Raw genomic sequence first — 27,344 nt, 5'->3', positions numbered from 1 at the left:
TAAAGATAGCTACTTACTCGATTATAGATTAAGGGAGAGCTAGAAATTAAGGGAGAGCTAGGAACTAAGGAAGTAGAGTAATAATATCCTACCTTAGGAGGTTTAAGCTATAAGCGGACGATCTCGAAGGTTTCGTAATTATCTAAGAATACGAGTAAACTACCCGCAAATTATACGCGTAATCGGTCGAAGCGTCGTTAATCTAAAAGGTTACGATAAGAATAAAGATAGTAGGTGCTTCGCAAGTTTAGAGAGGAGTTATTTTTAGTAGTTTTATTCGTTCCTTTAATAGATATCTATATAGTACTACTTTAATAGTCGTAAACGCATTATACGGGCGTATATCCACTTCTCGATCTATCTACTATATAAAGGGAGTGCCTAATATATAGTTATAGATATAGGCTTTAGACAACTTTACTTCTACGATTAATCTATCGATTAGGACTATATCTATATACTAGATAAAGAGGCTATATTAGAAGCGCCCGTACAATAACTAAAAATCACCGCTAACCTCTCGGAACGGTTATGTTCCGAGGTAGCGTAAGTAGTGTACCTTAGTTCTACTAAAAAAAGATTATTGCAGAGTTGTCGCTAAAAGCGCACCGTACGCCGACTCAAGCTTTTAGCAATTAAGACATCCGCATTACTGCCGCCTTGGGTGAAGCATATAACTTTTCCAATGCCCGATTCGCGTCCTTGGTCAATGCCGAGCACAAGAGGACGTGTGAGGGAGCTCGCATAAGGATCGAGGAGCTCGAGCATGAGCTCAAGGTTGCCAACTTGAACAATCAAGGTCTTCAGGCTGTTGTGAATAGGAAGACCAGCAGGGTCGCCAACAAGGAAATCGCCGACCGCATACCTCTTCCCCTTATTTCGTCTTTAGGGTATGTATATACCTAAGTATAGCGTATATAGTATAGATAGGGCAGCGGCGATGTGGAAGGAATGTGACGTCGGGGTGGCCCAAGAATGCTACATGTTTTGCGTTTTGCATTTCTCATGCCATGGAAAGAACGTATGATTACAAACACCAATTTCAATCTCTTTTTCAACCTAATTTTCAATTGCATTTCAAGCTGCCTATTTACAGTAATCAAAAAACTCCCAGAAAGCCCGATCTCCCACAATCTGTGAAACTCTCCAAATCGCACCCTCTCACGGATCGATTCACTCCACAGCAACCTCATCGACCTTGCCACAAGGATCCTCTCCATAGCCAGATTTCAGCCCCACACGTAAATCCCACTCGCAACTCTTCACAGTGTCATGAGCCTTCTTAGCCACGGCAATGCTAGCAAACTCCAACAGAACCTTGCCATCCGAGGGATCCTGCGACCCGTGCATCGGTCTGTGGGAGCTTTCCACTCCACAGCGTACCAGAGACTGCCAAATGGCATGTGCTGTGAGAGGGATCTTGAGGGCGCCGACGCCGTCGGGACAGTGGATCCAGAGGACTCGAGAGCACTTTGGAATTTGGATGTCGCGGGGAATGGGGTTGGTGGCTGTGGGGATCAGAGTGGTGGTTGACTTCACCAGCGTCTGAGATGTTGAGCAGAGATGCTCGATTGGGGTGATGAGCTGCTGCTTGATGAAGTTCTGCGCCATGTCTCCGGTGACGAAGACGACGAGGAGGGAGTTGCTTGTGGTGGGAGGGCTGAGTCTCATCTGTGACGTGTTGAGACAGATTGAGGAGAAGAGTTTGCAGCCTGGAACCCGAATCTTCGACAGGGCCGTGGAGTGGTCGACTCCTGTAGGGATGGTGATGACCACGGAGCGGAAGGCCTGGGGATCGCTGTGGAAGCTCTTCGGCTTGGCGAAGAGGTCTTCGATGGAGAAATCATCATTACCACCTGGAGCTCCTAAGTTGGCTTCGCTTGTCGCCTGACCTAGACGGGCCCAACGAGACTTGGGAGGAGACTTATCATTGCTCGTTGGAGGGATGATGTTCTTCGTCAGGAAGGAGCTGCGGGGAACAATCTTCCGGACGACAACATCTGTTTCAGTACCGCCGTGATGAAACGTGCTGGTCTGTCGGTAGCGGACGGGCGGCGAGGAGCCAGAGAGTCCCGGGATAGACTCAACGATAGCTTTGGCCTGCATGGTGGCTCTGACATGCGGCAATTGTTGAGCTGGGTTGGGACCAGCATACTCCTGGGAGAGTCTTGAGGTCTCGGCAGTGGCGGCGTGCGATGATTCTACCAGTGCAGTCTCAGTTGGGCTGGCTGGCTTCGAGGCTCCAGCCACTGCTTGAGAAGTATCGGTCTTGTCCTCGGGTTTGAATTCCTGGGACAGGGCCTTCACTTCTGGCTCAACCCCAGGAGACTGCTCATCACGAATCGCAGTGACGGTGCTTGGCGCCGCACCCTCCACGGTCTCAACGCTCTCATCAGGAGCTTGAACGTCCTTCTTCTCCCCATCAATCTGACTCTCCACTGAAGCGCTGGTCTCCGAAGAATCTGGAGTGTTCTCCATGCTGAAATCTGCAGAGACTTTTGCAGCAGCCTCAGCTCGCTGTTCCATCCTCTTGAGAAAGGCTGGACGGACTTTCGCTTCGTAGTACTCCTGCCACTGACGTGCAGTGTGTCGGGGGGAATGCTCAGCGTGGCGTTCCCAAGAGGGCCATAGCTCAGGGTCTTCAGACTCAATGAACGTGGCAAGGCCTGAGAGATGATTGTGTTCACCGTCGGTGAAGTAGTTCTCGCGGGGAACGATCTCGCGGGGAACGATCTCGCGGGGAGGGGGTCGAGCGGTGCGTGCGTCTTGATAGAATGGAAGTGGCACGTGTTGAATCTCACCACTAGGCTGAGTGATGTTGAAGCCGCCAAGACGCTGTACCACTCCATTGGATGGGAGATTGGCACGCTTCACACCATTGCTGCTGTACTGAGGCTCCTCCCACTCTGGGGGTGGTGTGCCCTGTCTGAGGCTGGCGAGACCGTAGCCGATCTCCCGTGGCATCTCAGGAGCCTTTGGCTTGGGCTCCTCGATCTTCTTCGGAACCGCAGGCTCAGGCTCCAGCACTTTGTGCTCGCTGAGGTCCACGAGCGAATCGACGCTGTCGAAGAGTGCATCTTCTGACTTTTGCTGACGCTGCAGCTTGCCGCCGTGCCGAGGGAAGGGCAATTCGTCGCCGTCATCATCTGTGAGGAAGCCAGTGGAGTCCTCTGCGATGGATGTGGTCGTGCTGCTGAGCTTTTTCTTCTGCGCCAGTGCGCTTTTCTTGGGGGCGGAGGGGGACCGCTGGCGAGTGATGCCGAGCTGGGCTTTCAGCTGGCGGTACTTCTGGACAGTCTTCTCGTGTTCCTGGTCCTTGACCAGTTGCTCATGGGCACGCGAGGTGAGGGTGTTGAGGAGGAATTCGTTTGCAGCTTTCGCCTCGGCGAGCTTGTTGTTGAGCATCCGCACTTCTGCGGTGAACTCTCCAATGCGGAAGACATTGGCGTCGGCCATGATGGCGACGAAGCGTGTAGGTGACAATGTTGTTGTGCAATAACGGTTGCGTTGAAGTGTGCGGAAGATGTTTGTGGAAAGGGGATGTGAGTGTTGATGATGTTCGGTGGATGTGTGTGTGTCGGAGAGAAGGGGAAGAAGGAAGATATGGTACCTTAAGTAGTAGGTAGCAGAAGTGTGAATGAGTGAACATTACACGTGGGTATTGTGCTGCAGGTAGCGGTGCTATCAGAAAAGTGAACTGATCAACATGTGGCCATTCCAACCATACAGTGACAGAGGAGCTTACATGTGAACGAGGACGCATTGAGGGCATATGTGCTCGGCCATGGATATCCAGCATGTTGCACGGCCAGTGGCATTTGATGCACGCTCTTCTACGAATGCCATGCCACCTTCAGCAGCTCAGCCCGCGGGCCAGTTTTTTGGGCTGTCCTATTGTACTTTTGAAATTGCGAAGACTTGAATATATGACTCCCTTCGCACTCGCTAAATCGATCGGTGACTTGCAAGCACGAGAGAGCAATAAGAGTGACGAGATATTAAAGGAACAAACCATGCATTTTGTGCTCCCTTCTGCTGCCACAAGAGTAGACGTAGCTTTCATGTCCAGCGTGAGATGACCTCCAAATCATCGATGATCGCGAGCGCAAACATATGCCCATCAATACATCCAGAGGCGCTGCTGAAGCGAGGATGGTGCCGTAAAGCGGCTCTGGTGTCCTTGTCCAATACTTGTGTCTGTTTGTAGCAACTCACAATTGCTCGATGAAGTCTCTCTTCAAACCAGGACCTCTGATGTTTGGCCTATGACGCGACAAAGAATCACTCCTCTTGATAGAATTCCTGTCTATGAGACTCCTCCTTCTGCATCTCTCCAAGACTTGCAGAGTCTCGTCGATGGACCGCGCACAGCATCCAAGCTGCCAGTTGAGAGCCGCGTTTCTATTTTTTGTGAGCCATCAAAAGTAGCACAGCCTCCCCGAACACGTAACGAGCGTTCAAACTGGCGAGCCTGGACTCTCTAGGCAACAGTACAATTTGCTACATCGTATGTGGCAGGTTACAGACGTGCGTTGAATATCTATCTGGTCGTGTCTCACTCCGGTGCAGCGGACTCAATCAAGGGCTCGGGAGCGTTGGCCGAAAAGCGTCATGCCGTTCGTTGTTCGTTGCCTGTGGATCGATGGCCTTGGACAGCTCGTGACAGCCATGACAGCTCGAGCGACGCGTCGTCTCCTGATATAGCGTGGCGTGCAGCGTGATTACTCTCGAGCTGTGACGAAAATGGTTCAGGCGGTGGTATGGCGGGCAAAGCTGAGGCGTGCGTATCGAAAGCGATGGACGGGATGCGTCTGCCAGAACTATACCACTCATCGTCATCGAATCATCAATCGCGTGGTGGAGGAAGGACGGAGATTGCTTGTACGATTGCTTGTACGACGATCTATCTTCATCGGGCCACGTGAAGAAGGGACGGGACGAGGTTGACCGTTGACGTCCACTCTTTGCAACGTGCGGCCCGGCGTGTTGACTCTCCTCTCTCCCTTTCTCTCAAAAAGGATCAACATCACCAGGACGCAGGCACGAGGTCAAAGTCCCAGACGACCAGGGTTTTTGCGGTGAAACCTCTGGGTATTCGGTCACATCATAAACAGGAGGGGTCTTGCTCTCGACATCCATGCAAGCGCGACTTCCAGGTACCTGACTTGTTTTACCTTACCCGCCGGTCTTGCATCTGCATTTGTGTCCCGCATCCCGCATCCTGCCTGCATCTGCACAACCACATGCGCTGCAGTCCGAACGAACGACACTCCTCGAATCGCACCCATCCATCGCAAGCATTTCCTCCAGACCGACGACACTCAAGCGCCCCCGAGGCTGGCTGCGCAACGCTCTCCGCATTAATGCCCGCCGAGTTGGGGGGACTTTGGATCCACGCGCGCATACACACCATATTGATTCGATTGAGTTGGATCGATTGATTGGGTTCACAACGCTTGAACATGGGCAACATTGCCAGCAGACCGGAAGATGGGGCATATCTGAGCGATCAGGAACGATGTAGGTTGGATATCTATTCACAGCCCTCGATGGCCCCTGGCTAATGCAGTAATCCAAGTCTCAATCGCCAGCCTCAATGTCACCAACGCGCGCGGACAGTCGATATTGCGCATTTCGCCCAACGCCTTCCCAGCGAATCGCTTCAGCGCCCACCGCGATGCCACAGCAGCCGGCGACGACTCGCCGATTGAGTTCATCCAGGACCCGGACAGTGTGACACCAGCCTTCCTGGTGCGATTGAACAACAATGAAGAGCTGAACTTCCACTTTACATTTGTCCTGCGCCAACAGATCCCCAGCGCGGGCGGGAACAATGCCGTGGACACCAACATCTCCGGCTTGACGTACATCTTCGCCTCTACACCCAAGGAAGTGGAGAATTTGGTGGTTCGCGAGTTCCATTCGGATCCCAATCTACACAAGAATGCCAACGTGCAGCTGGTGGGCGACTACAGCACCGGTGGCAGTCAGAGCGTACAATCCAGTTGGATGTGGAAGTGGCGACCCCCAAAGGCGGCCGAGGATAGAGGTGGTGGATGGCGCAACTGTTGCAGCTTTGTCGAGTATAACCAACGCGCACATCGCCTTGACACGCTCGCCAGCTTCAGCTTCTGGGTGCAAAACACACAGCGCCTTGCCTCTAACCTGCCCAAATCTCCAAACCTCGAGATCAATCTGCCGCCACGGCTTAGAGTGCCTTCTACACAGTCGATCGAGTCGAGAATCAGCAACATCAGCAACATCAGCGACTCTGACGGGGAGGGAAGCTACGGCAAGAGTTATGATGAACCTCAGTCGCCAGTCATACCATTCCAGCCGATTCCCGAGAATGGCTTGGGTCTCACCAACATCGCCACCTCTTCGACCATCGGACCCAAAAGGGTCGACTTGGCGGCGTGTAAGCCGGGCGAGGATCCATCGCTTAACGAGGACGGGCCTTTGTTCAGAGCTACTATGAGATCCCTCGAGCAAAAGACGGGCAACATGCGGATACGCATGAAGAGAGTGCTGAAGACGGCAGAGGCGGCACAAGCGGCCCAGACCTTGTGCAATCAAGCAGTCGTCGACTTTACCCAAGCGTTGAGGGAAGCCTCCGCCTCCAATGCCAACGCGGTACAGCCTGCGCTAGAGCATTACTTTGAGAAGATCTCCAAGGAAATATTGCTATACGAAAAGCAAAACACCATCAATCTGCAGAAGCTGATCATCGAGCCCGTCAGCAAGCTGTACAATTTCGAAATCAAACAGGCCGACTCCAAGAAGCGAGACTTTGACGAAGAAAGCAAAGAGTACTACGCGTATGTCGGCAAGTACCTCGGCCAGCGCAGCGAGTCCGTCAAAGAGAAGAAGCAAAAGCAGAGCGATGAGAAGTATCAGTCGAAGCGCCGGACGTTTGAGCTGAAGCGCTTCGACTACTCCTCCTTTATGCACGATCTACATGGCGGGAGAAGAGATCAGGAGGTCCTGTCGCAGCTGACAAAGTTTGCGGACGCGCAGGCGAAGAGCTTTCTTTCAACGTCGAAGAAGATTGAAGAGATGGTGCCGCAGCTGGACGCTCTGGTCGCAGAGGTCAAGATCGCAGACCAAGACTTTCAATTGCAGAGAAAGGAGCGGGAGGAGAAGCGTCGCATGCTGGAGACGAGCACCAAGCTGATGGGTGAGGATGGCAATGTGATGCCACCTGGTGGATTGTCATACTCTGCATCTGTGAGAGACTCACTCCGTCCCACGATTGACAATGAATCCACTCGGTCGATCAGCAATAGCGGATACGCTTCCATGATGCCAACCCCTCTGCCCGAGGTGAGATCACCGGCAGTGCAAGCGCCCTCGAACGGAATGCTCAACACGACCGCAAGCACTGCCACATCAGCAGCACCCAGTCCGAACGATAAGTTCAAGGGTATTCGCGATCTTCAAGACAACAGTGGAATGGTACAGAATGGTGGGACGCAGCGGAAAGAAGGTCTGCTATGGGCATTGAGTCGACCAGGAAGCCACGTTGATCCGAAAGGCATCACGAAACCCGGTTGGCACAAATTCTGGATTGTCCTTGATCAGGGAAAGCTTTCCGAATACGTCAACTGGAAAGAGAAGCTGGACCTCCACATGGACCCCATCGACCTGCGGATGGCTTCTGTCCGAGAGGCGAGGAATTCCGACCGACGGTTCTGCTTCGAAGTCATCACTCCCCATTTCATGCGCGTCTATCAAGCCCCGTCGGAAGACGACATGCGATCGTGGATAGGTGCCATCAATAACGCTCTGCAGAGCGCGTTTGAGAATAAAAGTCAGCACCAGCCCACGACGCCCTCTCCTTCTGGCTACCCTACTTCGCACCGAAAGGACATTGCCGCAGTGTTGACCGGCAAGAGCTCATCCTTCTCCGGCCACCGTCAGACTTCCAACCCGAACAGAAACGAAGCCGCCAAAGCGGTGAGCAGACATGCGACGACGGGCGAGAAGCCAACGTACAAGCGGACCGAAAGCGGAGTGGATGCAGAGCCGTCTGCCTTGTTACAACGAATCCGTAATGCGGATGAGGGAAACAAGTTCTGCGCTGATTGCGGGTCTGAGAGCAAAGTTGATTGGTGCTCGATCAACCTGGGTGTCCTCTTGTGTATTGAATGCAGTGGCATCCATCGATCACTCGGCACCCACATCTCCAAGGTCCGCTCGCTCACGCTCGATACGTCGGCTTTCACCCAAGATATCATCGAAGTGCTATTACTTATCGGCAATCGTGTGAGCAACATGATCTGGGAGGCCAAATTGGACCACTTTTTAAAACCTTCACCGCATTCAACCAGAGATCAGCGTCTGCATTTCATCACGGCCAAGTACAGCGAGCGCACATATGTGCAACATCCAGCGACAGGGCAAGTGGCAGATGATTTCCTCCTCACCAGCATCAAGAAGAACGACATTCAAAGCGTTTTGCACGCTCTCGCCCTCCGCGCCAATCCGAATGTGCATGACCGATCGAGAGACACACACGCACTCTTCCTCGCACTCGCTGCAGCAGATCCTGCCTCCCCTGGCTYTGGTCACTCACCTTCCAACTCTCATGCATCAAGCATACGAGGTGTCACCGGTCCTACCGCGACCCCGCCACAGCCTTCAAGTCCGGTGGTTCCGTCCTCGCGACCGGCTCCGCGTAAACCATTCGCGGTTGCCGAAGTACTCCTCCAGAACGGCGCGGACATTCCGGACAAGGCCAGCTGTCCGTTTCCTCTGTCAGATGCCGCCAAGTTCTACCTTGATTACAAGAACGATCTCCGGCAAGGCAAGACTCCTGCCTCCGCTGGTAAGGACTCGAACGGTGATAATCTCAGTCCCCTGCCTGCAATGGGCGCGAATGGTGGAATGGGCGTCAACCTCCGCGACGCAGTGCCTTATCGTGAGAGGGACCGATTGTTGAAGAGGAACAGTGGTAGCAGTCGACCCAAAAGTCGAGCAAGTTTGAGCGCTGCCGTGGAGGGCATGGAGGGTTTTGTGAAGAAGTAGAGTGACCCATTTCTCTCCTGCCACCACCATGATAGGAGCAGTACTGAAGATACAATGGATGCGAAACTGGCGCTGACCGAGATCTCTGCCAACAGCAATTTGCGACGGACCGAGCGGATTCTACGACGCAGCCTGACGAGTGATGATGACGATAACAATGACGACGGAAACAAGGACAAACATGTACATGGCGATGATGACGACGACGCTGGGAGCCTGCGAAGTAAAATCAGAAGAGGGAGATTGAGAAGGATGTCAAGTCGATATTCTTTGAGACCGAGAAGCATGAGGGAGAAATGGATGACCTCCACGCTTGATGGTGCCGTTGAGAGTGCCATTGGAGGACTGCTCTTTACATCGTCTTCATCACGGGAGACAAGTCCGAGGAAGAGGATTTTCGCAACAACAGAAGAGTCTGAAGGGCAGCCTTTTGGACTCTCGCGACCTATTATGTCGGGGATTCGGGCAAGGATTGGAGTGTTGAGGTGCAGAGCGCAGACCGCTCCTTCGAGGATTGAAACGCCGATTAGTGGCGCGAGGTTCATTCCCGGCGATGTGGAAGGAGCGCTTGGACCTGTTCGGTTGAGTGAGAATATGGAGGGGTGGAGGTGGAGTGTTTGTTGAGGAGGTGGAAGAGCCCTGTCCATTGTTTCTTCCTTCTGTTGGTGGTGGTTTCCGTTTGGCGAGTCGTGCAGTTAATGCGTAATGGATAATGAAGAATGCTCCCTCTCTGTTGGTACCTCCTGACTTTGTGTGTGAAAGTCTGTATCATATATAACCCATCTGCGTTCTTCTCCAAGGTTTGGCCTGCGCGCTCCTTGTGCTTGCTTGCTCATTGATGTTACAAAATATAGTGCTATGCTGCTTGAACGCTCATCAACCCATGTTCCTTCAACTCCTCGTTCCCATACCACCAATACATCTCCACATTGAAGTCGAGACTCATTCATAACCCACAATTCACCACATTCAACCCCCTATCCCTCGCAACATCCATCCACTCCACATCCTCCATCCTCCCCCCCGCGCGCAAAACTCTCCTCTGTTCCTCACAAACCGCCACAAGCAACATTCTAGTCCGAAAAGTATTCTGCCCAATGCCCTTCCCCTCAAACGCCTGTATCAAATCAATCGCATGACCTTTGGCATCTGAAGAAGTTGTCGCGAATCCCGCGATGAAAATTGGAAAGACGACGTGACGTTTTTCAAATTGTGCGGATTTTACGTGTTGGGATGCTGTGGTTAGGATACTGCGTACGCGATTTTCGGTGTCGAGGAGGAGGTCTTGGTGGGATAATGATGCTGTGGGGATGTGGCGTTGGTGGGGGAACATGCTTGTTCGGGAGTAGATTGTTGAGGCGTGGTAGAGGAGGAGGGCCTTAATGGAGGAGGGAGGATTAGTATGGTGATGTATCACTTGTTGGGGAGAAGAGGGGGGACTTTACATCTTCAAAGACGGAGCGGACTCTTCCTGGTAATGATGCGCTTGCTGCTTGTGGTTCGGAATTGAGATGTTCGGGGTATGCGTGTTGCCAGAAGGAGTGCATTTCTACTTGTAGCTGCATGACGGTTGCTTGCCAGCGTGCGTACGTTCCAGGCGAAACGGGGAGTCGTGTGGAAGAGATCTCCGCTCTGAAGGATTGTGCTATCTGTGCGAGTTTTGCTGTTCGTAGCACGATGCCTTCTTTGAGGTGGAGGATTGGAGTGAAGACACGAGCTTCATGGGGAAGGAAATGCATCGTTCTCGGGGAATTTCCTCCATCACATACATTCGGGACTTGTTGTTCCAACGGAGGCAGCATGTTCTGCGACATGATCGTTTGGACGAAGTCGCAGGTGCCACTACCCATCAGACATGCGTACATGTCTAGCTCGCAAATGGTCCATAGAATGTGACCATGAGGCTCTCTTCCTCGACTTCGATGGCGCTGCGTGGCGATGTGTCGGAGGTGGTTCAGATRTCCGGCCCACAAGCTATCTGCACTGCTATCCTCGGCTTGCATGGGGATACAGATGTCGTATACCAAGAGTAGAAAGTGTCGGAGAAAGACACCGTCCTGCATCAGGTCGCTGGGAGATGTTGCGGTGGACTGGATGGCTAGAGCCTGGTGGTAATGCTGCATCGAGTCCTCCATAGAGGCCCGACCACTATATGCCAGCCCGAGCGCACTAATCGCGCAGATGGCGTGGTGGAGAGGTGCGAAGCGCACAGCTTCTTGCCCCAACACATCTTGGGTCGCGCCGGGCGATGACAAGTCTTTCTGTGGCTGAATGAGACGTGGAGAGATGTATTGCCGAAAGTGCGCGAGTAGATGGTCGTCCGGACTTCGTACCGGCGTGGACGGCGCTGATGCCGTTGCAACATTCGGAGAGGTTATCGATAGTTGCTCGAGATTTTCCGGAAAGCTTTCTCGTCGGGATTCACTGGTGATTGTAGAGGTCCCCACTGGTAACGAAGATGATTCTTCAAATCTCTCTAGCATCACAGTGTTTGGATCTGGGAGGGTCSTCGATCGACTGAGACTATCCCTTCGACTGGCATGACCTCCTCGGGATGAGGTACCACTCGTGYGTCGGTGACTGRGTGGCGAGGCTGCAGCATATTCGGGGAGGTCGTAGAAGCTCTCTGGCGTAGCTACCACTGCAAACGTGCCTGGTCGTTGTGTGATGGCCTTGCGTTCGCGGTCTTCGTCAGTGGTAAGAGATGCAAAGTCGGGTAAGTCGTCGTCGTGTTCCTGACTTGTGGGGCTATTGCTGGCTCGTACTGCTGGGTCCCACACGGCATTACCTGACGTGGTGACGTTGGAGTATTTGCTCTGAACCACCTGAACGCTGTCGTTGAAGTTCCACCTATGATCCCAGTCACACTCACGATTCAGACGCGTGCATGGACCGCATCGGGGATGTGCTTCATCACACTTGACCTGTTGCAAAGACTTGTTAGCAGCGCTCTCTGCATCCAGTTGATAGGCTGTACTTTTCTCCCACGACATGTCCAGCATCCCGCCCGGGAACGGTGTGACAGTCGCGGCGGCCGCCCACTCGAGGTCGAAGATGTTTGCGACAGAAGTTCCCGAACCGGTAGGGCTGGTTTGCCATCTCGAGGCGCCAAAGGAGGAAGGTTGTTGATTTTGTGTCTCGAAGAACTTTCTTCATAGCGGCCGTCTGACATGATGGTCCAGTGGAACGGCAGCACCCGTAAGCGAAAAAGTGATCAACAGATCAACAGGAACAATCCAGGAAGACACCTCGCCAAGAAGATTCAACCAAGTCGGTCAATGTTCCCGAGGAAGGAAGCCAATGAGTGTTCACTCCGGAAGATGTGTAGTTGCGGTCACCAGAACCACTCGTACAGTATTAAGACCACGCGACTGCGTCTCACAAAGAGGACATTGTGTTGGATCCTTTTGGCGAGAGATTCCAGTGGTCTTGATATATGGGAAAGAAGAAGGCGAACGTGCAACATGGCCTTTTTCAGTTCATGACCATCTATCGCATATCCGTGCAGTGGTGAATGGTGAGATGGTATGGCTTGTCGTAGGCGTCCATAGGAGGGTGTTGATGCGAACCAGGTTGCAGCCACTTTTGCAAGTCCCAGCTGAACGGCTCCCGGGCAGTGTTGGATCGGATTTTTTCCCCCGTGGAGCTGCTTGGTCAAAGGAGACCTGAGGAAGATGGAGGGCACGAACGCAAGAAGGGTCTGCTCGTCCGGTCGAATGTCCGTGGGGCGCTCCATACTACATTAGCAACCCTACGGCGCTCTTTCGTGGCGTCAATACGCCCGAAACACGTAAACCCTACATTTGGTGGCTGCCACGAGGTCGATCCATATCCCTACGAGGCTGCCGCCGGTGGGTCCCGCCCAGTGCTTGTGCATAGGTACGTGACGAGCTTAAAATTACGCGCTATGGCATGTAAGGACAGGCCTCCGCAGGGGGAAGGGGGAAGAATATGCTGGCTGCAGAGAGAGAGCATGCTCGATCCCGAATCAGGAAAGCGAAATGGCGTCTGATTTTCGCGCGCGGGGGGGCCTAGACGACGACGACGACCCACTGTGACATCTGTAGAGCGCCGCAACGGGATGGCCATTGATGTGGCTGTCGAGCATATGCATGGCCCAAAGCAGACGACGACGACGCGGATCAGTCATCCCATGCATGCGTCTTTTAAGGATTCGCTGGGCGGAGGGAGGAGCAGGAGCAGGAGCAGGGCGATCACGTCTGCTGTGCACTTACCTTACCGCATCATCATAGCGCCACAAAAGGTGATCCGGGAGTCGCTGGACGCACTCTTGTATCTGCTAGGCCTAGCCGGACGGGACGGCTCTACAAATGCCATCTTGGGCCTGTGGCTGCAGGATTGTGTACTACCAAGCTTAAATTTTGTCATGCCTCCAGCGATGTCTTCTCAAAGGAGAGAGAGTCCTAAAGCGTCTGGAGTGCAAGAGAGAGAGGGGCGTTGGAATCCATCAGACAATCGTTTCACATAAACATCTCATGCGGAGGTGGTCGTTCTGGAAGCACGTCCGGTACTACAAGACACAAAGGCAGGCTGGCTGCAGACGGTGGTGGTGGTGGTGGTGGTGGTCCATGCATTTGGGGGAACCTTCGAACTTCGACCGTTTCTCGGCAACGGCAAATCCTTCCTATTTCACGCCCCACATGCAGATGGTTGAGACATCACTTCTCATTACAGTATGCAGTTGGGGGTTCCAGAACTTGAATTTGTCGAAGCATTCATGGATAGCTTCGGACTGTAAAGAGTCTAGAAGTCTTGCGCTCTTTGCAGGCAGTCCCGAGAGCTTGGAAGTGAACGATAATCAAATTCTCCCGAGTGTGAAATTCTATGATTAGGTTGGTAGCGTCTTTTGGACAAGCCACGTGGTTGTCTAGACTATCAACTTTTTCAGCCACATCTAGGCCCCATCCCATCCCATCACTGATCACGTCGTTTTGACGGCTGCCGAGAGGCGGTCTCGAACCTGCAATGACATTTCCCCCTTCATGAGCTCCCGGACCTCACCTGTCATTTCGGAGCCGAGCAGAGGTGACGCCTTTGCAATGCTCGTAATTGCCTCTGCTCGCAGCATTCGCACCGCTTCAATGGGAACACTGGGCCCGAATAACAGCGTTTTCAGGTCTTTGATCGACGCCACGTCGAGCTTGATTTCTCTTCGCTGCTTCAAAATGCGATCAAAGACGCGGGACAGACCCTCAAAGGTACTCCGCAGGCTAGGAGCGCCTGTGGCATTCTTCACGCCCGCCACCTCATGCATGGCTCGCGAGAGCTTATGCGCAAGTGCGGCGTCTTCGCAGATTTCTGCATTGACCGAGGCGAAAAGCGCTTCGATCGCACCCGCGATGGTGGCTTCTTTGCTACATCGGTGTCAGCGCCGAGATCGTAGGACGGGCAATCCTCCATGTGGCAGCCATGGCGTGGGTGTGGTACTTACATGTCCTCTGCTTTCCGGGAATCATCCTTGCCGTCAATCTCCATGGCATCCTCATCCGTTTCCGACGTCAGAATTGGCTGGACGACGTCGAACACGGCATCACTGAGATCAGTATCCGTCCGTGCTARGGCAATGCGAGCCAAAGCTTTGACGGAATGCTGTCGGTAGCCAGCATTCTGACGCTTTGCTTCTCGGATGGCAATCTGTCGCGAGTGTTAGCGAGAAAAGGACAAGGGCGCCCATCTCCGCACGTACCTTGACAATGGCAGAGCGCACACTCTCGTGCTCCTTGTAATAGGGCTTGGCCGCTTCAACAAACTTGACAAAGGCTGTCAGCACCACTTCTTTGCCCTCCCACGTCTTCCCACCCAGCGCCTTTTCAATCGCGGGCCAGAGCGCAGTCCCCGTGGCTGCTGACATTTCAGCCTCGCTTGCTGACACTGCCATGATTGCATCCGCCACGGTGCGTGCAGCAGTGTGCTTCAATGTCCACTGTGGCGAGTCCAGATGAGCAAGGCACAGCTCAAGAATCTCGGCGAGGTACAGCTGTACTGCTCGTGAACCACCAACACTCTCATTCCAAGTCTCTTGGAATTGTTCCTTGACCTGCTCGTTGGAGTCATGTTTCCCGACGAAGATGAATGGCAAAGACGATGTCGCAAACACATTGAAGCGGTCGCTTGCCTGCTTCGAAAATGCCAGCATAATCTCGCCAGACGTTATGCTGTAAACATGGTTAGCAATGTCTCAAATGACKAATCGGAGCAAGGCCGAACCTTCTTCGTGGCGTGACCGATTCTCGATCACCTTCCGACTCAAAGTACAATTTCTTAGCGAAGCTAATGAGTCTCAGAATTTGCTTATCAGAGGCACCACGTGCAACATAGCCGGCCGCCGCAGCGTACGAGCTTGCGACGGTGTCGTTACGATCGATGACCAGCTTCTCAATCAGTCTGAGAGCATCGTCTGCATATGGCTTGAACTTGACCATCTGTCGAGTGCTGAGCGACACGAGCACACGGCTGGCTCCTACTTTCGAAGGAAGGCCCACGGCATTCTTGATGGCACTCTCCAACTTTGGCTGAAGTAGCCGCATGGTATCGTCATCGAGTAGGTCAAGGCAGCGCTCAATCGCTTCCATCAGTGGACTGGTTCGGACACTGGACAATCGCATGTCGTCAATCTTCTGCTCTGTGAGATTGTACTTTGCGGCGTTCAAATGGATGTAGTTGACAGCTTCAGGCTCGAGCGAACTCAAGAGACCGATGAGACGCTCGACCAGTTCGGGGATGAAGGGTCGGATGGTGGCACCATTGGCCTTCTTGATGATTTCCAAGAGAGTAACGACTGAGAAAGTTTGCGTGTCTTTCGCGCTTGATTCCATTCCTGAAGGTGAGAGCAGAAACGGGAGAACGTGCTTGAGCATTGCCGATGCATTCTTGGTAGAGCTGTGGTCCGCTTCAAGTGCTCTTGTCAAGACACCAGTCAAAGTTCTAGCCAAGGATGCAGCTGCCGCGCGGACTGATTCTTTGATGTCGTCCAACACCTTGAAGCACTGACTCCAAATGCGCTCGAGGTAGCCTTCGTACTTCTCCAAAGGTCTACCTTGAACGAGGTCCGCAATGGCAGCACAGCAAGCTTGCCGAACTCTCCATTCCTTGCCAAGAATGCTGGAAAGAATGTCTTCCATGATGGCGTCGAAGTGCTTGTCGATTGTGGCCGCAGAATCGGGCACCAAAGCAGTCCAGATGTCATTCATAGACCTCTGAACGCCACCATTGGGATCGAATCGATATCGGAAAAGCTTTGGGTAGAGCTTCGGGTTGTTAGACAGATAGCCATCCACGCTTGAATCCGACAAGACTCTGCTGAGACCGAAGCGTCCAAAAGCTGCACGGCTAGACCAGATGGCATTGGAAGACGCCATGGACATGAATTTATACACGAGACTTGAGTCTCCAACTTCGGAGGCAAGGCTCATAATGTCCTTGTATGTCGAGACTGATCCATCACCAGTGGGAAGAGCGCCTGGCTCGAACAGTTGAGTGTCGGCCGAGACGTTACCAGAGAGTTGTGCTTTGTCGGATGAGAATGAGGAGACGAGATCACGGACTAGATCGTCCTTGAGGCTTCGGTCGCCCTTCTCATACACCAGGCCCAGTCCTCTGGATGATGTTTCTTGGACGAGCTCGTCACGGTCAGAGAGACAGCGACGGAAGGCGCCCTGACACTCTGCGAGTCGATTTTGGATTTGCTCTCCGCAGTACTGCACCAAGCAGAGAAGCCACATGACAGCAGCCTTTTTCAACGCTGGCTTCGTGGTGTTGCAGTCCGCAAGAACGCGGTCGACCAGCTTGGTGAGGGTCTGCGTTCGCGGCTGTCCTAGTTGATCGGTGGGAGTGATGATTTCGATGTCCAGCTTCGTTGCGAGGGCAGTGGATCTCCACCCAGCAGCCAAGTAACTGAATGCCTCACCAACAGTGAAGTGAATCTCAGACTGCCGTATTTCATGAAGCTTGTGGAGGTGGTYTTCTATGTGCTTCAAATCCTCGCTATCTTCTGGTAGAATCATGGACAGTTGACCGAGACACAAAATGGCAGTTTCGTTTCCTTCCTTACCACGGTCGTAGAGCTTGTCCGACACTGCCCGGACCGTTGAGAACTTGCCAATCGCATCTGGTGTGAGGCTGGCGAACATGCACAACTGCCCGATAGCAATATGGCTGGCTTCGTGGAGTGTGTCATCTCGAGAATCATCAAATATTTCGAACAACACTTTCAAGTAGTCCTGAGTCTGGACATTCTGGCCCCGACACGCCGATCTGCTGAGTACAAAGCCCAGGGCAGTAACAGCACCGTGGACGATATTCAGAGATGAGCCGACCGCTTGTTTCCACCCACGGCTTGTGCTAGAAAGTCCTTCGACAATCCCGTCCGTGTTGCAATCTGGGTGAGAGGCAAGGATTCCAACAGCCTGCGCAGCGGTCATTCTCTTCCCGTGATCATTTGATTTCAGCACGGGAAGGAGACTTGCTGCCCGAGGGATGTGGTTCCGTATGAGAGCATCGGGACTGAGTGCTAGAAGCTCCACCAAATGATTCTCCACATTGGCAGTCTCCGATGTCACACATTCAAAAAGTGCACAAATGAGGATATCCAGCATCTTGGGCGAAGCTGCCAGTGTTTTCTCAAGCTGAATCTTGACGGCTGTTCTTGCAGGGGCATCCGACTCGACCATTGCATCAAGCCGACGCTCCCAGTCATGGTCCAGATTGACAGGAATTTCGGCTCCCGCAAGCGCCTGGTGCACAAACATCCGACGTGCGAAGCCTACCATGAATTGAAAAGAGGTCTTGTTGAGATCTCTCGTTCGTCGCACGATAACCGCTGGCTCGTCGCTCGTGATTTGAGTCTGGGTGATGAAGAATTGCTCGACAGTCTTGTCAAAGGTTGGGAATGCAATGGCCGGTGTCTCTACGCCGAGATTTGATCCATTGAGCATGTGGTACCAGTAAGGACTGAGTCCCCGCTCGCCTTCTTCTCGAACCTCTGGTCGATCAGAAGCAGCCCCCGATGCCAGGACATCTATCCAGCGGGCTTTGACGGATAAGTATGGTAAGCAGCGATTTGCAAATCGCACTGCGACATAACGGGTGCTTCTTAGACGCTTTGAGCCTTCTAGATCCGAAGACTGCACCATCTGATCGATTAACAGATCCTCGAGTACCTCCTGCTCCGCTTTGCTGATTTCCAAACGCCCCATGGAGCCCAAGATCGTCGAGAGAGACTCGTCTATGCTGACAGTGATGGAGTTGCCAGACGCGTCTCGAGCCAGCGAGTCAAAGAGCCATCTGAGCAAATCCATGGATGGGCGGTCCTCCTCAATCAGGACACTTTTGGGGCCTGCTTTGGCCAGGAGTCCAATCACCTCGTAAGCATACGCTCGGGAAACAAGATCTTCGTTTAGTCCTGGCTTCGGCCATCCTTGGTTTTCGATAAAGTCTCGCAATTTGACTATAACCTTTGGCGCGATGGCATGGAGCGAGTCCTTTGCACCAAACCGAGCAACGTAGTTGATGTAGGAAAAGATTGCAGCTCGCAGTTTCGTTGCTTCCCTGCCAATGTTGGTAGATCTAGAATCTGGTGTTAGTAGGTTTGGCCATATGATGCAGCGTAGATTGCAGCCGCATTTCAATTCGAGCGTCTTGACTGTACTCACTGTTGTGTGGGTCCATTGGACATTAGGACGTCTTCCCCATCTTGAGACGAAGTTGCAACACCATCAGCAACAAGAGACGTTATGTTGTTTGCRAAGGTTGTGCTCTTCGTAGATTTGTTCAATAACCCAAGAATCTTCAAGCGCAACGGGGCCCGAACGCGTGGTACGCCGCCTGCATCACCCGAGCTTCCAAAGTACATCCCGAACAATTGAACCACCAACGTCTCATCCTCCAAGTCGGTTGCAGGAAGGGCTCTTTTCAGCATGTCATCGCCCACATCACTGATATTCGATGCAGAGTCGGCAGATGCGAACAAGGCAGGTAGAAATCGTTCCTTGTCGTTGAACAGACCGCTCGCTAAAAGTCGAGCTGCAAGCACTTTCGTTCGGAGGAGATTCAACCCACCAGCGGCTGGATTCCAAGCATCGTCTTTACCTTCAACAGCGAAGAAGTTGTACTCTGCCCGGGTCAAACCCGGACACTGCTTGCTTTCACCTTTTTGCGGCGTGAAGAGAATGAATTTGCCAAAGAGTTTGGACAAGACATCAGTATCATCCTCGGAGACTTGTAGTCTTTCCCGCATCKCAAGGTCTTCCTTGCTTCCACGCGGTGGGAGAGGGAACGATTCCAATAGCCGTAATAGGAGATAGAAGATCTGCGACGACTGACTGCCATTCTCCGCAATGCCATTGACGACCACGGGCAACAATTCTGCTTTCTCGGCATTTGATAGCCGTGTCACACCTTGTTGGATGTAGAGCAAGTCGAAGTGGCGGATGAGCGAGCCTTTCTGCTCCTTGAATTGCTTCACCAACGCGGCGACGGGCAGCTGAATCGACTGTGGCTGAATTCTGGTATTGACATGCTGGCAGATGGATATGACTTTCTGCCGTACGCTCTGGTGTTCCGAGCCGAGTTTGAGGAGGACAGGTGCCAGGTATGTTTTGAGAATTGCTTCAAGCTTTGCATCGGTATCGGTGAGCGCGATGCGCATCTCCACTTTGCCCACCAGAGCCAGCTCGCGCTGCTCGGGGGATTGAGCCGGTGCACTCATCCCAGAGCGATGAAGATGATGTGATGGGTTGGTTTAGATGAGGTTGGTTGGGGTCATGATTTGGTTCAAGACAACATCGATGGCTTCCCTCTGTCGGCTGTCTGCGCTCGTGATAAATGGATCTTGTCTTGTGGCGAAGAGGAGTGTCGATTGCTCTTACAATCTGATCAAACGTAGTGGAAGATGATGGAAGTAGAAGCGCCACACGTAACACGCTGTCGCCTTCAAGATGTCCCGGAATGCTGCCGAGTGGGCAGGCGCTAGCGTATGTCCTTTCAATGCCTGCTCTGCTGCTTTGACTCGTGCGAATTATCCGATGTCAACTCTGCATTGCGCACAAGAATGTTRAATATTGCTTTTCCTACTGTATCTAGATTACTGCCGAGTAGTCGAGTCTTGACACTCTTGGAAACACTGGAAACATGATGGATCATACAACGAGGTTCCATTGAAATACATTCAGACATCAGTGTCATCCGATTCGTAGAAAGACCGCAGGAAACTTCAATGCCACATGTCGAGTGCTCCAAYCTACAGGTCTATAACCACCAAGACACTGCGCTCAGATTATTGAAAAAAGTCGTCTTCAAGTCCAACGTCTTCAAGCTATATGCGAGCTTAGGCATGTTGGAATACTCGACGACGGTCCGAAACAGAACGTGAGTCCAGCTTGTCCTGGGGGCCATGCGATGGAGGTCAGCAACGTGATTAAGTGAGGTAAGGCGCCAACGTGTGCAGATAGATATATAAAGGCCGGAGCCATGTATTTGCTTCCTTTTCATTTCCATTCACCWGAAACCGAGGCGATAGCGTTACATGGGACGAGCTGTACATACGTCGCATGTTGAAGGACTCTCCATCCAAGCGTTGTTGTAGTAAAGTCGCACCATCATCCGTATGAACATATCTTCCAGTCCAAAGGACCCAGAACTCCTCGCCATCTTGCATCCAAGTCCCGGGAAGCTTGAAAGGTTACGCTTCAACAAAAATACGGGAATAGAGATGCTGGTGACGATTATGATCCAACAGCTGGTATAGCTGATGAATGACCACATCACAGCCATGCAAGGCAAAGAGGACTACATCCCAAGAGATCTCATGGCTGAGCAACTCGATACAAACGAGCCTGCGCTTCACATATTTGAGACGTGAGACTCGACCAACGTTGTGTATGTTATTGCTCCACCACTCTAGGTATGCGAGCAAGGAGAGCGCAACAGCTCACACCAAAACTGACAACTTCAAGACGTTCGCGGTGAAGTGCGAGAGCGAAGAAGTCATGGCCAAAGAGCCGTATTTGGTCTTTATGGAGACTGTCGGAGGCTTCGATTGGGACCGAAAGAAGATGTAGGTTGTTGCATCGTCCGAGCTCTTCTATGTGCCCTCAATTGTGCCAACTCCTGACCTGCTGTATGTCGTGCCGCCCATGTTCTTGCTCTTCTCGGCCTCCCGTCGTCACTCCCGATTCGCGTGGGAGGTGAAGAAATTCAAGCAGATGAGGTACAATCAACGAGCTCGGCACATTCCATGCGGCTGGTGTCGATGGGTTCGTATAACCGGGCTTGTCGTGGTATAATATGATAGAGGGAGGGTGATGAAGAACGGCGGAAACTCGTGGCTGTCACCAAATCTGGCCCGTGCACACATCGGCGACTTTGTCCTTCCTCACCTAGACTTCCTCCCTCTTCTTCACATCACCATCTAGATCAGCTGACAACAGCAATACATTGCATTCGTCGAAACAGGTCCTATCGTGGTAACACCTTATCACAGCAGTTGGTATCACTGCCATACTAAGCATGGCTAACCCACGAATTGCCCGAATGGCAAGTGGACGGCTTTACTGAATGCGGGCATGAAAAGCTGCCCCACAATCTGGGGGTCTACCTACTACTGGTACTTCTCTTGTATATCTTCGTTCCATCGCCAATGATAACGTGCACTCAAAGCAAGACAGTCTCATCAATCTCGTCCAAATGGCCCCAGGTAAACATTCATATCTCATTGTTGGAGCGGGCGTCTTCGGAGTGTCGACGGCATTTCACATCATCAAAACTTATCCCGATGCAAATGTAACCATTGTCGATCGAGATGCTTTCGATGCGGAAAGTCGGGTGGCTGCCTCATGGGATTGGAATAAAGTGGTTCGTGCAGACTACGATGATATAGTGTACTGCAGACTCGGACTCGAAGCACAAGACATCTTCCGCTCGGATCCGCTTTGGAGGCCTTTCTTCCACGAATCGGGAATCTACTGGATGTGCCGGAGCGACTACGCACAGGATGTCTTGGACAACTTCAAGAAGCTGGGTCGCAAGGCAGACTTGGCTGCCGTTCCTATTGATGAGGCCCGGAAGCTGTATGGCGGAATCTTCAACGATGCTGACTACGATGGTGTCAAGGAGGTTTTGGTCAACAAGACCAGTGGGTGGGCAGCAGCAGGAGACTGTCTGAGAGCAGTGACTCGCGAAGCCATCCGATTGGGCGTCAAGTATGTCACGGCCGATGTTGATACACTGCTCTTCGACTCCAGCAATCGCTGTACGGGCCTCTTGACCAAAAGCGKAAAGACTCTATCAGCATCGCATGTCGTGCTCAGTACTGGAGCCTTCACACCAAAGCTGCTAGAACAGAGTGCAGTGAAGAGTGGCCTGGATGACCTTCGATCGGGAGATAGAATTCTGGCCGCTGGCATCACTACTGGCATGACCAAGCTTAACGGGAAATCGCTGAATACATACGCATCGATGCCAGTAGGTGTGCAAGGATACACCGCACAAACAGGTAATTCTAACCCTGATCATGAGTTTTGATGCATGTAATTGACATACAAGAACAGGACCATTCATTGGCAGTTTACCACCCACACCAGATGGAGAGCTGAAGTGGTGGGGACAGACCATCTTCACAAACACCCAAGAGTTCTCTGGTGGTCGCATGATCTCCGCTCCCCCTGCAGAACCGGACTATGCGCAATGGAAAGTCCCAGCCAAGCTAAAGAAAGACATTGATCATGCCAACCAAGTATTTTACGGGAAGAATGGCAAGGACTGGAAGATGGAGAAGTATCGTATTTGTTGGTAAGTCCAATCTACTGTTCCAAGCCAACATTCCATTGCTAACATCATAAAAGGGATGCCTTCACCACAAGTGCTGATTTCATAATCTCCCCTCATTCTGCTAGCAAAGGCTTGTATATCGCCACATGTGGCAACTTCCACGGTTGGAAGTTCTTCCCGGTGCTTGGAAAGTACATCTTACAGATGTTAGAGGGATCTTTGGAGCCTGAGTTGGCGAACAAGTGGGCCTGGGATCGTGAGCGACCCGATGGCAGCTCAAACCCCGATTGGCCAAGACACGAGATGAATGATGTACTCTCACAGCCCAGGGCCCGACTATAGGCTACGATGAAGCATGAGCAATGGAGAAACGATTAATCCTTTCGGTGGCGTGAACTTTTTCAAACCACACAAAAGTGCGCTGGTGCTAAGTGTCGTAGCTGTCGTGAATGCCGATTCTCTCTCCTCAACTTAAAGCGCCATGATGCTCTTGAACTCCTCGAAGCTGATGTTGTTATCTCCATCGGTATCAGCCTCACGGATGAGATCGTTGATCTCCTGTTCATTCATATCGGTCCCGAGAGACTTGAGCATGGCTCGCAATTCATCCGCACTAATGGTTCCCGAGCCATCCTTATCAAAGACGTTGAACGCAGCGCGAAGCTCCGCCTCGGTATCATTTGAGCTCAATTTATGCTTCWTCATGGTCAGAAATTCTGCGAGAGAGAGAGAAAGTCAGCGGAGATTTTTCCGCCACTCAAGCACCCGTGACACTTGCCGTCCAAATCGATGGTGCCACCACCATCCTTATCGACCTCATTCATCACATCCTGCAGCTCCAATTCAGTGGGAGCATGGCCGAGCGAACGCATGACTTCGCCCAGCTCTTTGGCGGTGATGACACCTGCTTGGATTTTAGCGGTTTAGTCACGAGGTTTGATGATGAATGTCTTGTCCTACCATCACCGTCTTTGTCCTGATTCGAAAAATCGTTAGAGAAGTGGTGTCCAAAAAGTGGGGAAGGAAGAATGTAAGGTACTCACGAACACGGCAAATGCGTGCTTGTAATCTTCAAGCTCCTGATCGCTGATGAGCGCGTTGGGATCCATATTGGCGATGTTTTCGGGATAAGGTGGATTGGAAGATCTAGATAGAGCTGTTCGGTTGAGGTGATGGTCCCGTCGTGCCTTTCTGCAAAGTGTGGCCGGGGTTTCCCCGCCTTTTGCACTGAGCTGACCACAGACCGCTTTTCTGGACCTGTGAGTTACCTGTCCTGTTCCTTTCAAATCCCATTTTCCCTCCCGTCTCCTTCATCACTCCATCGACATGCCAACGTCCCAGACGCACGCACGCACGCTCGCTTCAGCCCATCTGCACAGGAGTGGGGTGCCGTCTTGTTTCAGCCGTCGCTTGTCGACTTCAACAACTTGCACTTCCTTTGGAAATTCCACTCGGTTTTTGGCGATGATCACGATACTCGAGGTTCCAGTCAAAACATCACAAGAGTGTCAAACATGTCAGAGACATGGACTACCGCGATCTTCTCCAAGATAGAAGGCGACAAAGACGAGTTCTTCCGTCGAGCTCGAACCCTCGTAGGTAGGAAGGGAGGCTGAGCCAAGTCGCCTAGCGCTGCGCAACCAGGTTATGATCCCGATCAGCTGGCGACCATGACGGCGGCCACGGCCCGTGACAACTTTGTCTCAACGCCCCAGGTCACCCTCACACCAACTCCTTTCTTTCAAGCAACATTTCACTTTCGTCCCATCTTCTTATAGATTTTCGTACCAAATTTGGCTGCCATCCCGAAACCTCTGTCAATTCTACCATGGCTCATACGCGGGAACTCGCCGTCAACAAACGCATCATTGTCTGCTGCGATGGAACGTGGTTAGCATCAGATCTAGGAGATGGAAGCATAGCTTCAAATGTGGCCAAACTCGCAAGAGCCATTTCTCCCAACGGACTGGACGAAGCGGGACGACTCATCAAGCAAGTGGTGTTCTACCAGTCTGGCATTGGCTCCGGAGACTTGCCTTTCCAGAAAGCAATCTATGGTGGGTTAGGACTTGGACTAGATGCCGATGTTACACAATGCTACGAGTTCATCACCAACAACTACGCGCCGGGCGACGAGCTATTCTTTTTTGGATTCTCACGAGGAGCATTTACCGCACGCTCTGTCGCAGGACTGATTTCTAATGTCGGTGTTTTGTCAAGTCGCAACATGGTCAAGTTCCCCGAGTTGTGGAAAGCGTACCGTATGAACGCTGGTGGCCAGCTATTCCGGTCATCAAAGTGGTATCTTGAGAATGCAGAAAAGCTCGGTCTGAGAGTTGTTCAAATCAAGGCCATTGGCGTGTGGGAGACTGTCGGTGCTCTGGTGAGTGGGTGAATCTCCAATGTTGTATAATTCTGATCGAATTCCCGCAGGGTATACCGGAATGGCCGCTCGTCAGCAAATTACAATCCTTGGGTTTGCCAATCAACAAAGAGTTTGCATTTCATGACACTGCTCTTTCTGAAAGTATGTGTACATTAATATCTGAGGTCCTAGCCCACTGATCAGCTGAAAGATATTGAGTATGCGTTTCAAGCTCTTGCAATCGACGAGAAACGCTTTACTTTTCCTCCAACCATTTGGCACGCTTTACCAGGAGGGCCTTCCAAGGAGCTGAAGCAGTGCTGGTTTCCTGGGGTGCACAGTAACATCAGTGGTGGCGTGGCATCTGAGCCTGGTGCAGGCGATCACGAAGAGATTGGAGACAATACTTTTGCTTGGATGGTGAGGCAAGAATGCATCACACAGCGGAGTCCTGACTGATCTTTGCCGCAGGTGGACAACGTTTCCAATATGCTTACGTTTGAGGAGTCCTCGATCGATGCAATTGTCGAACATCACAAAACTGCCATTGAAGCAATTAAAGTGAAAGATGGGTGGGGATGTGGAAAGATTGTCGACAACTTTGCCGGAATCCAAGGCCTTTTCTTCCGTCTACTCGGACGACAGATTCGCACCCCAGGCGCCTATACTCAAGACCCCGGTGATGGTTCTCGAGGTGCCACAAACGAGAAATTCCACCCAATAGTTCGAGTGCGCAAAGCAAAGGTCGCATGGAATCCGCCGGCGCTGGCAGGTTATAATCTCGATGAGCCTGATGGCAAGGGGTCACCTTGGGTGTGGCGAAAGGATGGTGTACAGCCTCTTCCTGAATATGTCATGTGGCCTGATAAACGGATGAGTGTTTCTTATTGCAGGGATGGTCAGATCGAATACAAGACTGTGAAAAGTCTGTCGAGAAGACTTTGTCCAAGCAGTATATTGCAAGAGTTGGACGAAACGAATGCGATTGTGCTGGTCAATGGGGAGGCCTGATGGATTTTATAGCTGGTAGTCGTGTTGCTTCATGGCCATCCCGCGGGTCGTTGTGAGAGCGTTTGTGTATGGCGGGCTTGACATGGCTGGGTGGAGAATGCATGTAGACTGTCTCTTACTTTGAGCTCGACAGAGGATGAGGATTGATTGTTGTATGAATATGGAGGATGCCTTTGGATCTCCAGTACGCAGGCGTCATTTCCAGCATATAGCGCGCCCAACATGGTTCTAGCGTCTTGAAGTGATTCTAAAGCTCTGTTTTAATAGGTATTCTTACTAAGAAATGAGACGGTTACGGTGCGCTTTTAGCGACAACTCTGCAACAATCTTTTTTTAGTAGAACTAAGGTACACTACTTACGCTACCTCGGAATATAACCGTTCCGAGAGGTTAGCGGTAATTTTTAGTTATTATACGGGGGCTTCCGATATAGCCTCTTTATCTAGTATATAGATATAGTTCTAATCGATAGATTAATCGTAGAAGTAAAGTTGTCTAAAGCCTATATCTATAACTATATATTAGGCACTCCTTTTATATAGTAGATAGATCGAGAAGTAGATATACGCCTATATAATGCGTTTACGACTATTAAAGTAGTACTATATAGATATCTATTAAAGAAACGAACGAAACTACTAAAAACAACTCCTCTCTAAACTTGCGAAGTACCTACTATCTTTATTCTTATCGTAACCTTTTAGATTAACGACGCTTCGACCGATTACGCGTATAATTTGCGGGTAGTTTACTTATATTCTTAGATAATTACGAAACCTTCGAGATCGTCCGCTTATAGCTTAAACCTCCTAGGATAGGATGTTATTACTCTACTTCCTCGGTTCCTAGCTCTCCCTTAATTTCTAGCTCTCCCTTAATCTATAATTAAGTAAGTAGCTATCTTTACGATTATATAAGCTAGAAACGTATAAATATCTTACTAAACGAAGGTAGCGACTCGTCGTTACTATTATCGGTAGCGTTATACTCTATAGTAGTATTAACCTACTCTTTACTCTCCTATCGAATTTAGTATTAGACTTTATCTACTAACATTTATACGGAAAGATAGTATATATACTTCTAAGATCGGCTCTACTTTAACTACTAGCTTTAACTCTACCTTAACTTCTTACTTTACTTTCTTCTTCTTCTT

At 51.5% G+C, this 27,344-nt stretch overlaps 7 protein-coding genes; 3 read left to right on the top strand and 4 right to left on the bottom strand.

Moving 5' to 3' along the window:
• Window positions 1-1,173: 1,173 nt before the first annotated feature.
• Window positions 1,174-3,456, bottom strand: RCC_04312 (uncharacterized protein; the record flags this gene model as incomplete). The annotated part of the gene is made up of 1 exon (XM_023769589.1): window positions 1,174-3,456. The coding sequence occupies one exon, from the start codon at window positions 3,454-3,456 to the stop codon at window positions 1,174-1,176; it is 2,283 nt and encodes a 760-aa protein (XP_023625357.1).
• Window positions 3,457-5,462: 2,006 nt separating this feature from the next.
• Window positions 5,463-9,027, top strand: RCC_04311 (related to ADP-ribosylation factor (ARF) GTPase activating protein (GAP) with effector functions; the record flags this gene model as incomplete). XM_023769588.1 has 2 exons in its annotated part: window positions 5,463-5,520; window positions 5,579-9,027. 2 exons carry the CDS (start codon window positions 5,463-5,465, stop codon window positions 9,025-9,027), a joined length of 3,507 nt encoding a protein of 1,168 aa, XP_023625356.1.
• A 946-nt stretch (window positions 9,028-9,973) lies between these two features.
• RCC_04310 (uncharacterized protein) lies at window positions 9,974-12,199 on the bottom strand (the record flags this gene model as incomplete). XM_023769587.1 has 3 exons in its annotated part: window positions 9,974-10,405; window positions 10,473-11,951; window positions 12,005-12,199. 3 exons carry the CDS (start codon window positions 12,197-12,199, stop codon window positions 9,974-9,976), a joined length of 2,106 nt encoding a protein of 701 aa, XP_023625355.1.
• Window positions 12,200-13,969: 1,770 nt separating this feature from the next.
• RCC_04309 (related to ECM29 protein) lies at window positions 13,970-19,753 on the bottom strand (the record flags this gene model as incomplete). XM_023769586.1 has 5 exons in its annotated part: window positions 13,970-14,402; window positions 14,480-14,682; window positions 14,735-15,203; window positions 15,256-18,612; window positions 18,699-19,753. The coding sequence occupies 5 exons, from the start codon at window positions 19,751-19,753 to the stop codon at window positions 13,970-13,972; spliced, it is 5,517 nt and encodes a 1,838-aa protein (XP_023625354.1).
• A 1,976-nt stretch (window positions 19,754-21,729) lies between these two features.
• On the top strand, window positions 21,730-23,154 carry RCC_04308 (probable FAD-dependent oxidoreductase; the record flags this gene model as incomplete). XM_023769585.1 has 3 exons in its annotated part: window positions 21,730-22,537; window positions 22,593-22,833; window positions 22,887-23,154. The coding sequence occupies 3 exons, from the start codon at window positions 21,730-21,732 to the stop codon at window positions 23,152-23,154; spliced, it is 1,317 nt and encodes a 438-aa protein (XP_023625353.1).
• A 129-nt stretch (window positions 23,155-23,283) lies between these two features.
• Window positions 23,284-23,921, bottom strand: RCC_04307 (related to Calmodulin-B; the record flags this gene model as incomplete). XM_023769584.1 has 4 exons in its annotated part: window positions 23,284-23,528; window positions 23,591-23,716; window positions 23,773-23,788; window positions 23,856-23,921. The coding sequence occupies 4 exons, from the start codon at window positions 23,919-23,921 to the stop codon at window positions 23,284-23,286; spliced, it is 453 nt and encodes a 150-aa protein (XP_023625352.1).
• A 719-nt stretch (window positions 23,922-24,640) lies between these two features.
• Window positions 24,641-26,188, top strand: RCC_04306 (uncharacterized protein; the record flags this gene model as incomplete). XM_023769583.1 has 4 exons in its annotated part: window positions 24,641-25,195; window positions 25,246-25,339; window positions 25,389-25,597; window positions 25,649-26,188. The coding sequence occupies 4 exons, from the start codon at window positions 24,641-24,643 to the stop codon at window positions 26,186-26,188; spliced, it is 1,398 nt and encodes a 465-aa protein (XP_023625351.1).
• Window positions 26,189-27,344: the final 1,156 nt, after the last annotated feature.

The sequence above is a fragment of the Ramularia collo-cygni genome (assembly GCF_900074925.1).
Source record: "Ramularia collo-cygni strain URUG2 genome assembly, contig: RCC_scaffold05, whole genome shotgun sequence".
Taxonomy (NCBI): domain Eukaryota; kingdom Fungi; phylum Ascomycota; class Dothideomycetes; order Mycosphaerellales; family Mycosphaerellaceae; genus Ramularia; species Ramularia collo-cygni.
The sequence above is the reverse complement of the archived record's forward strand: the minus strand, read 5'-3'. Positions and strand labels throughout refer to the sequence as shown.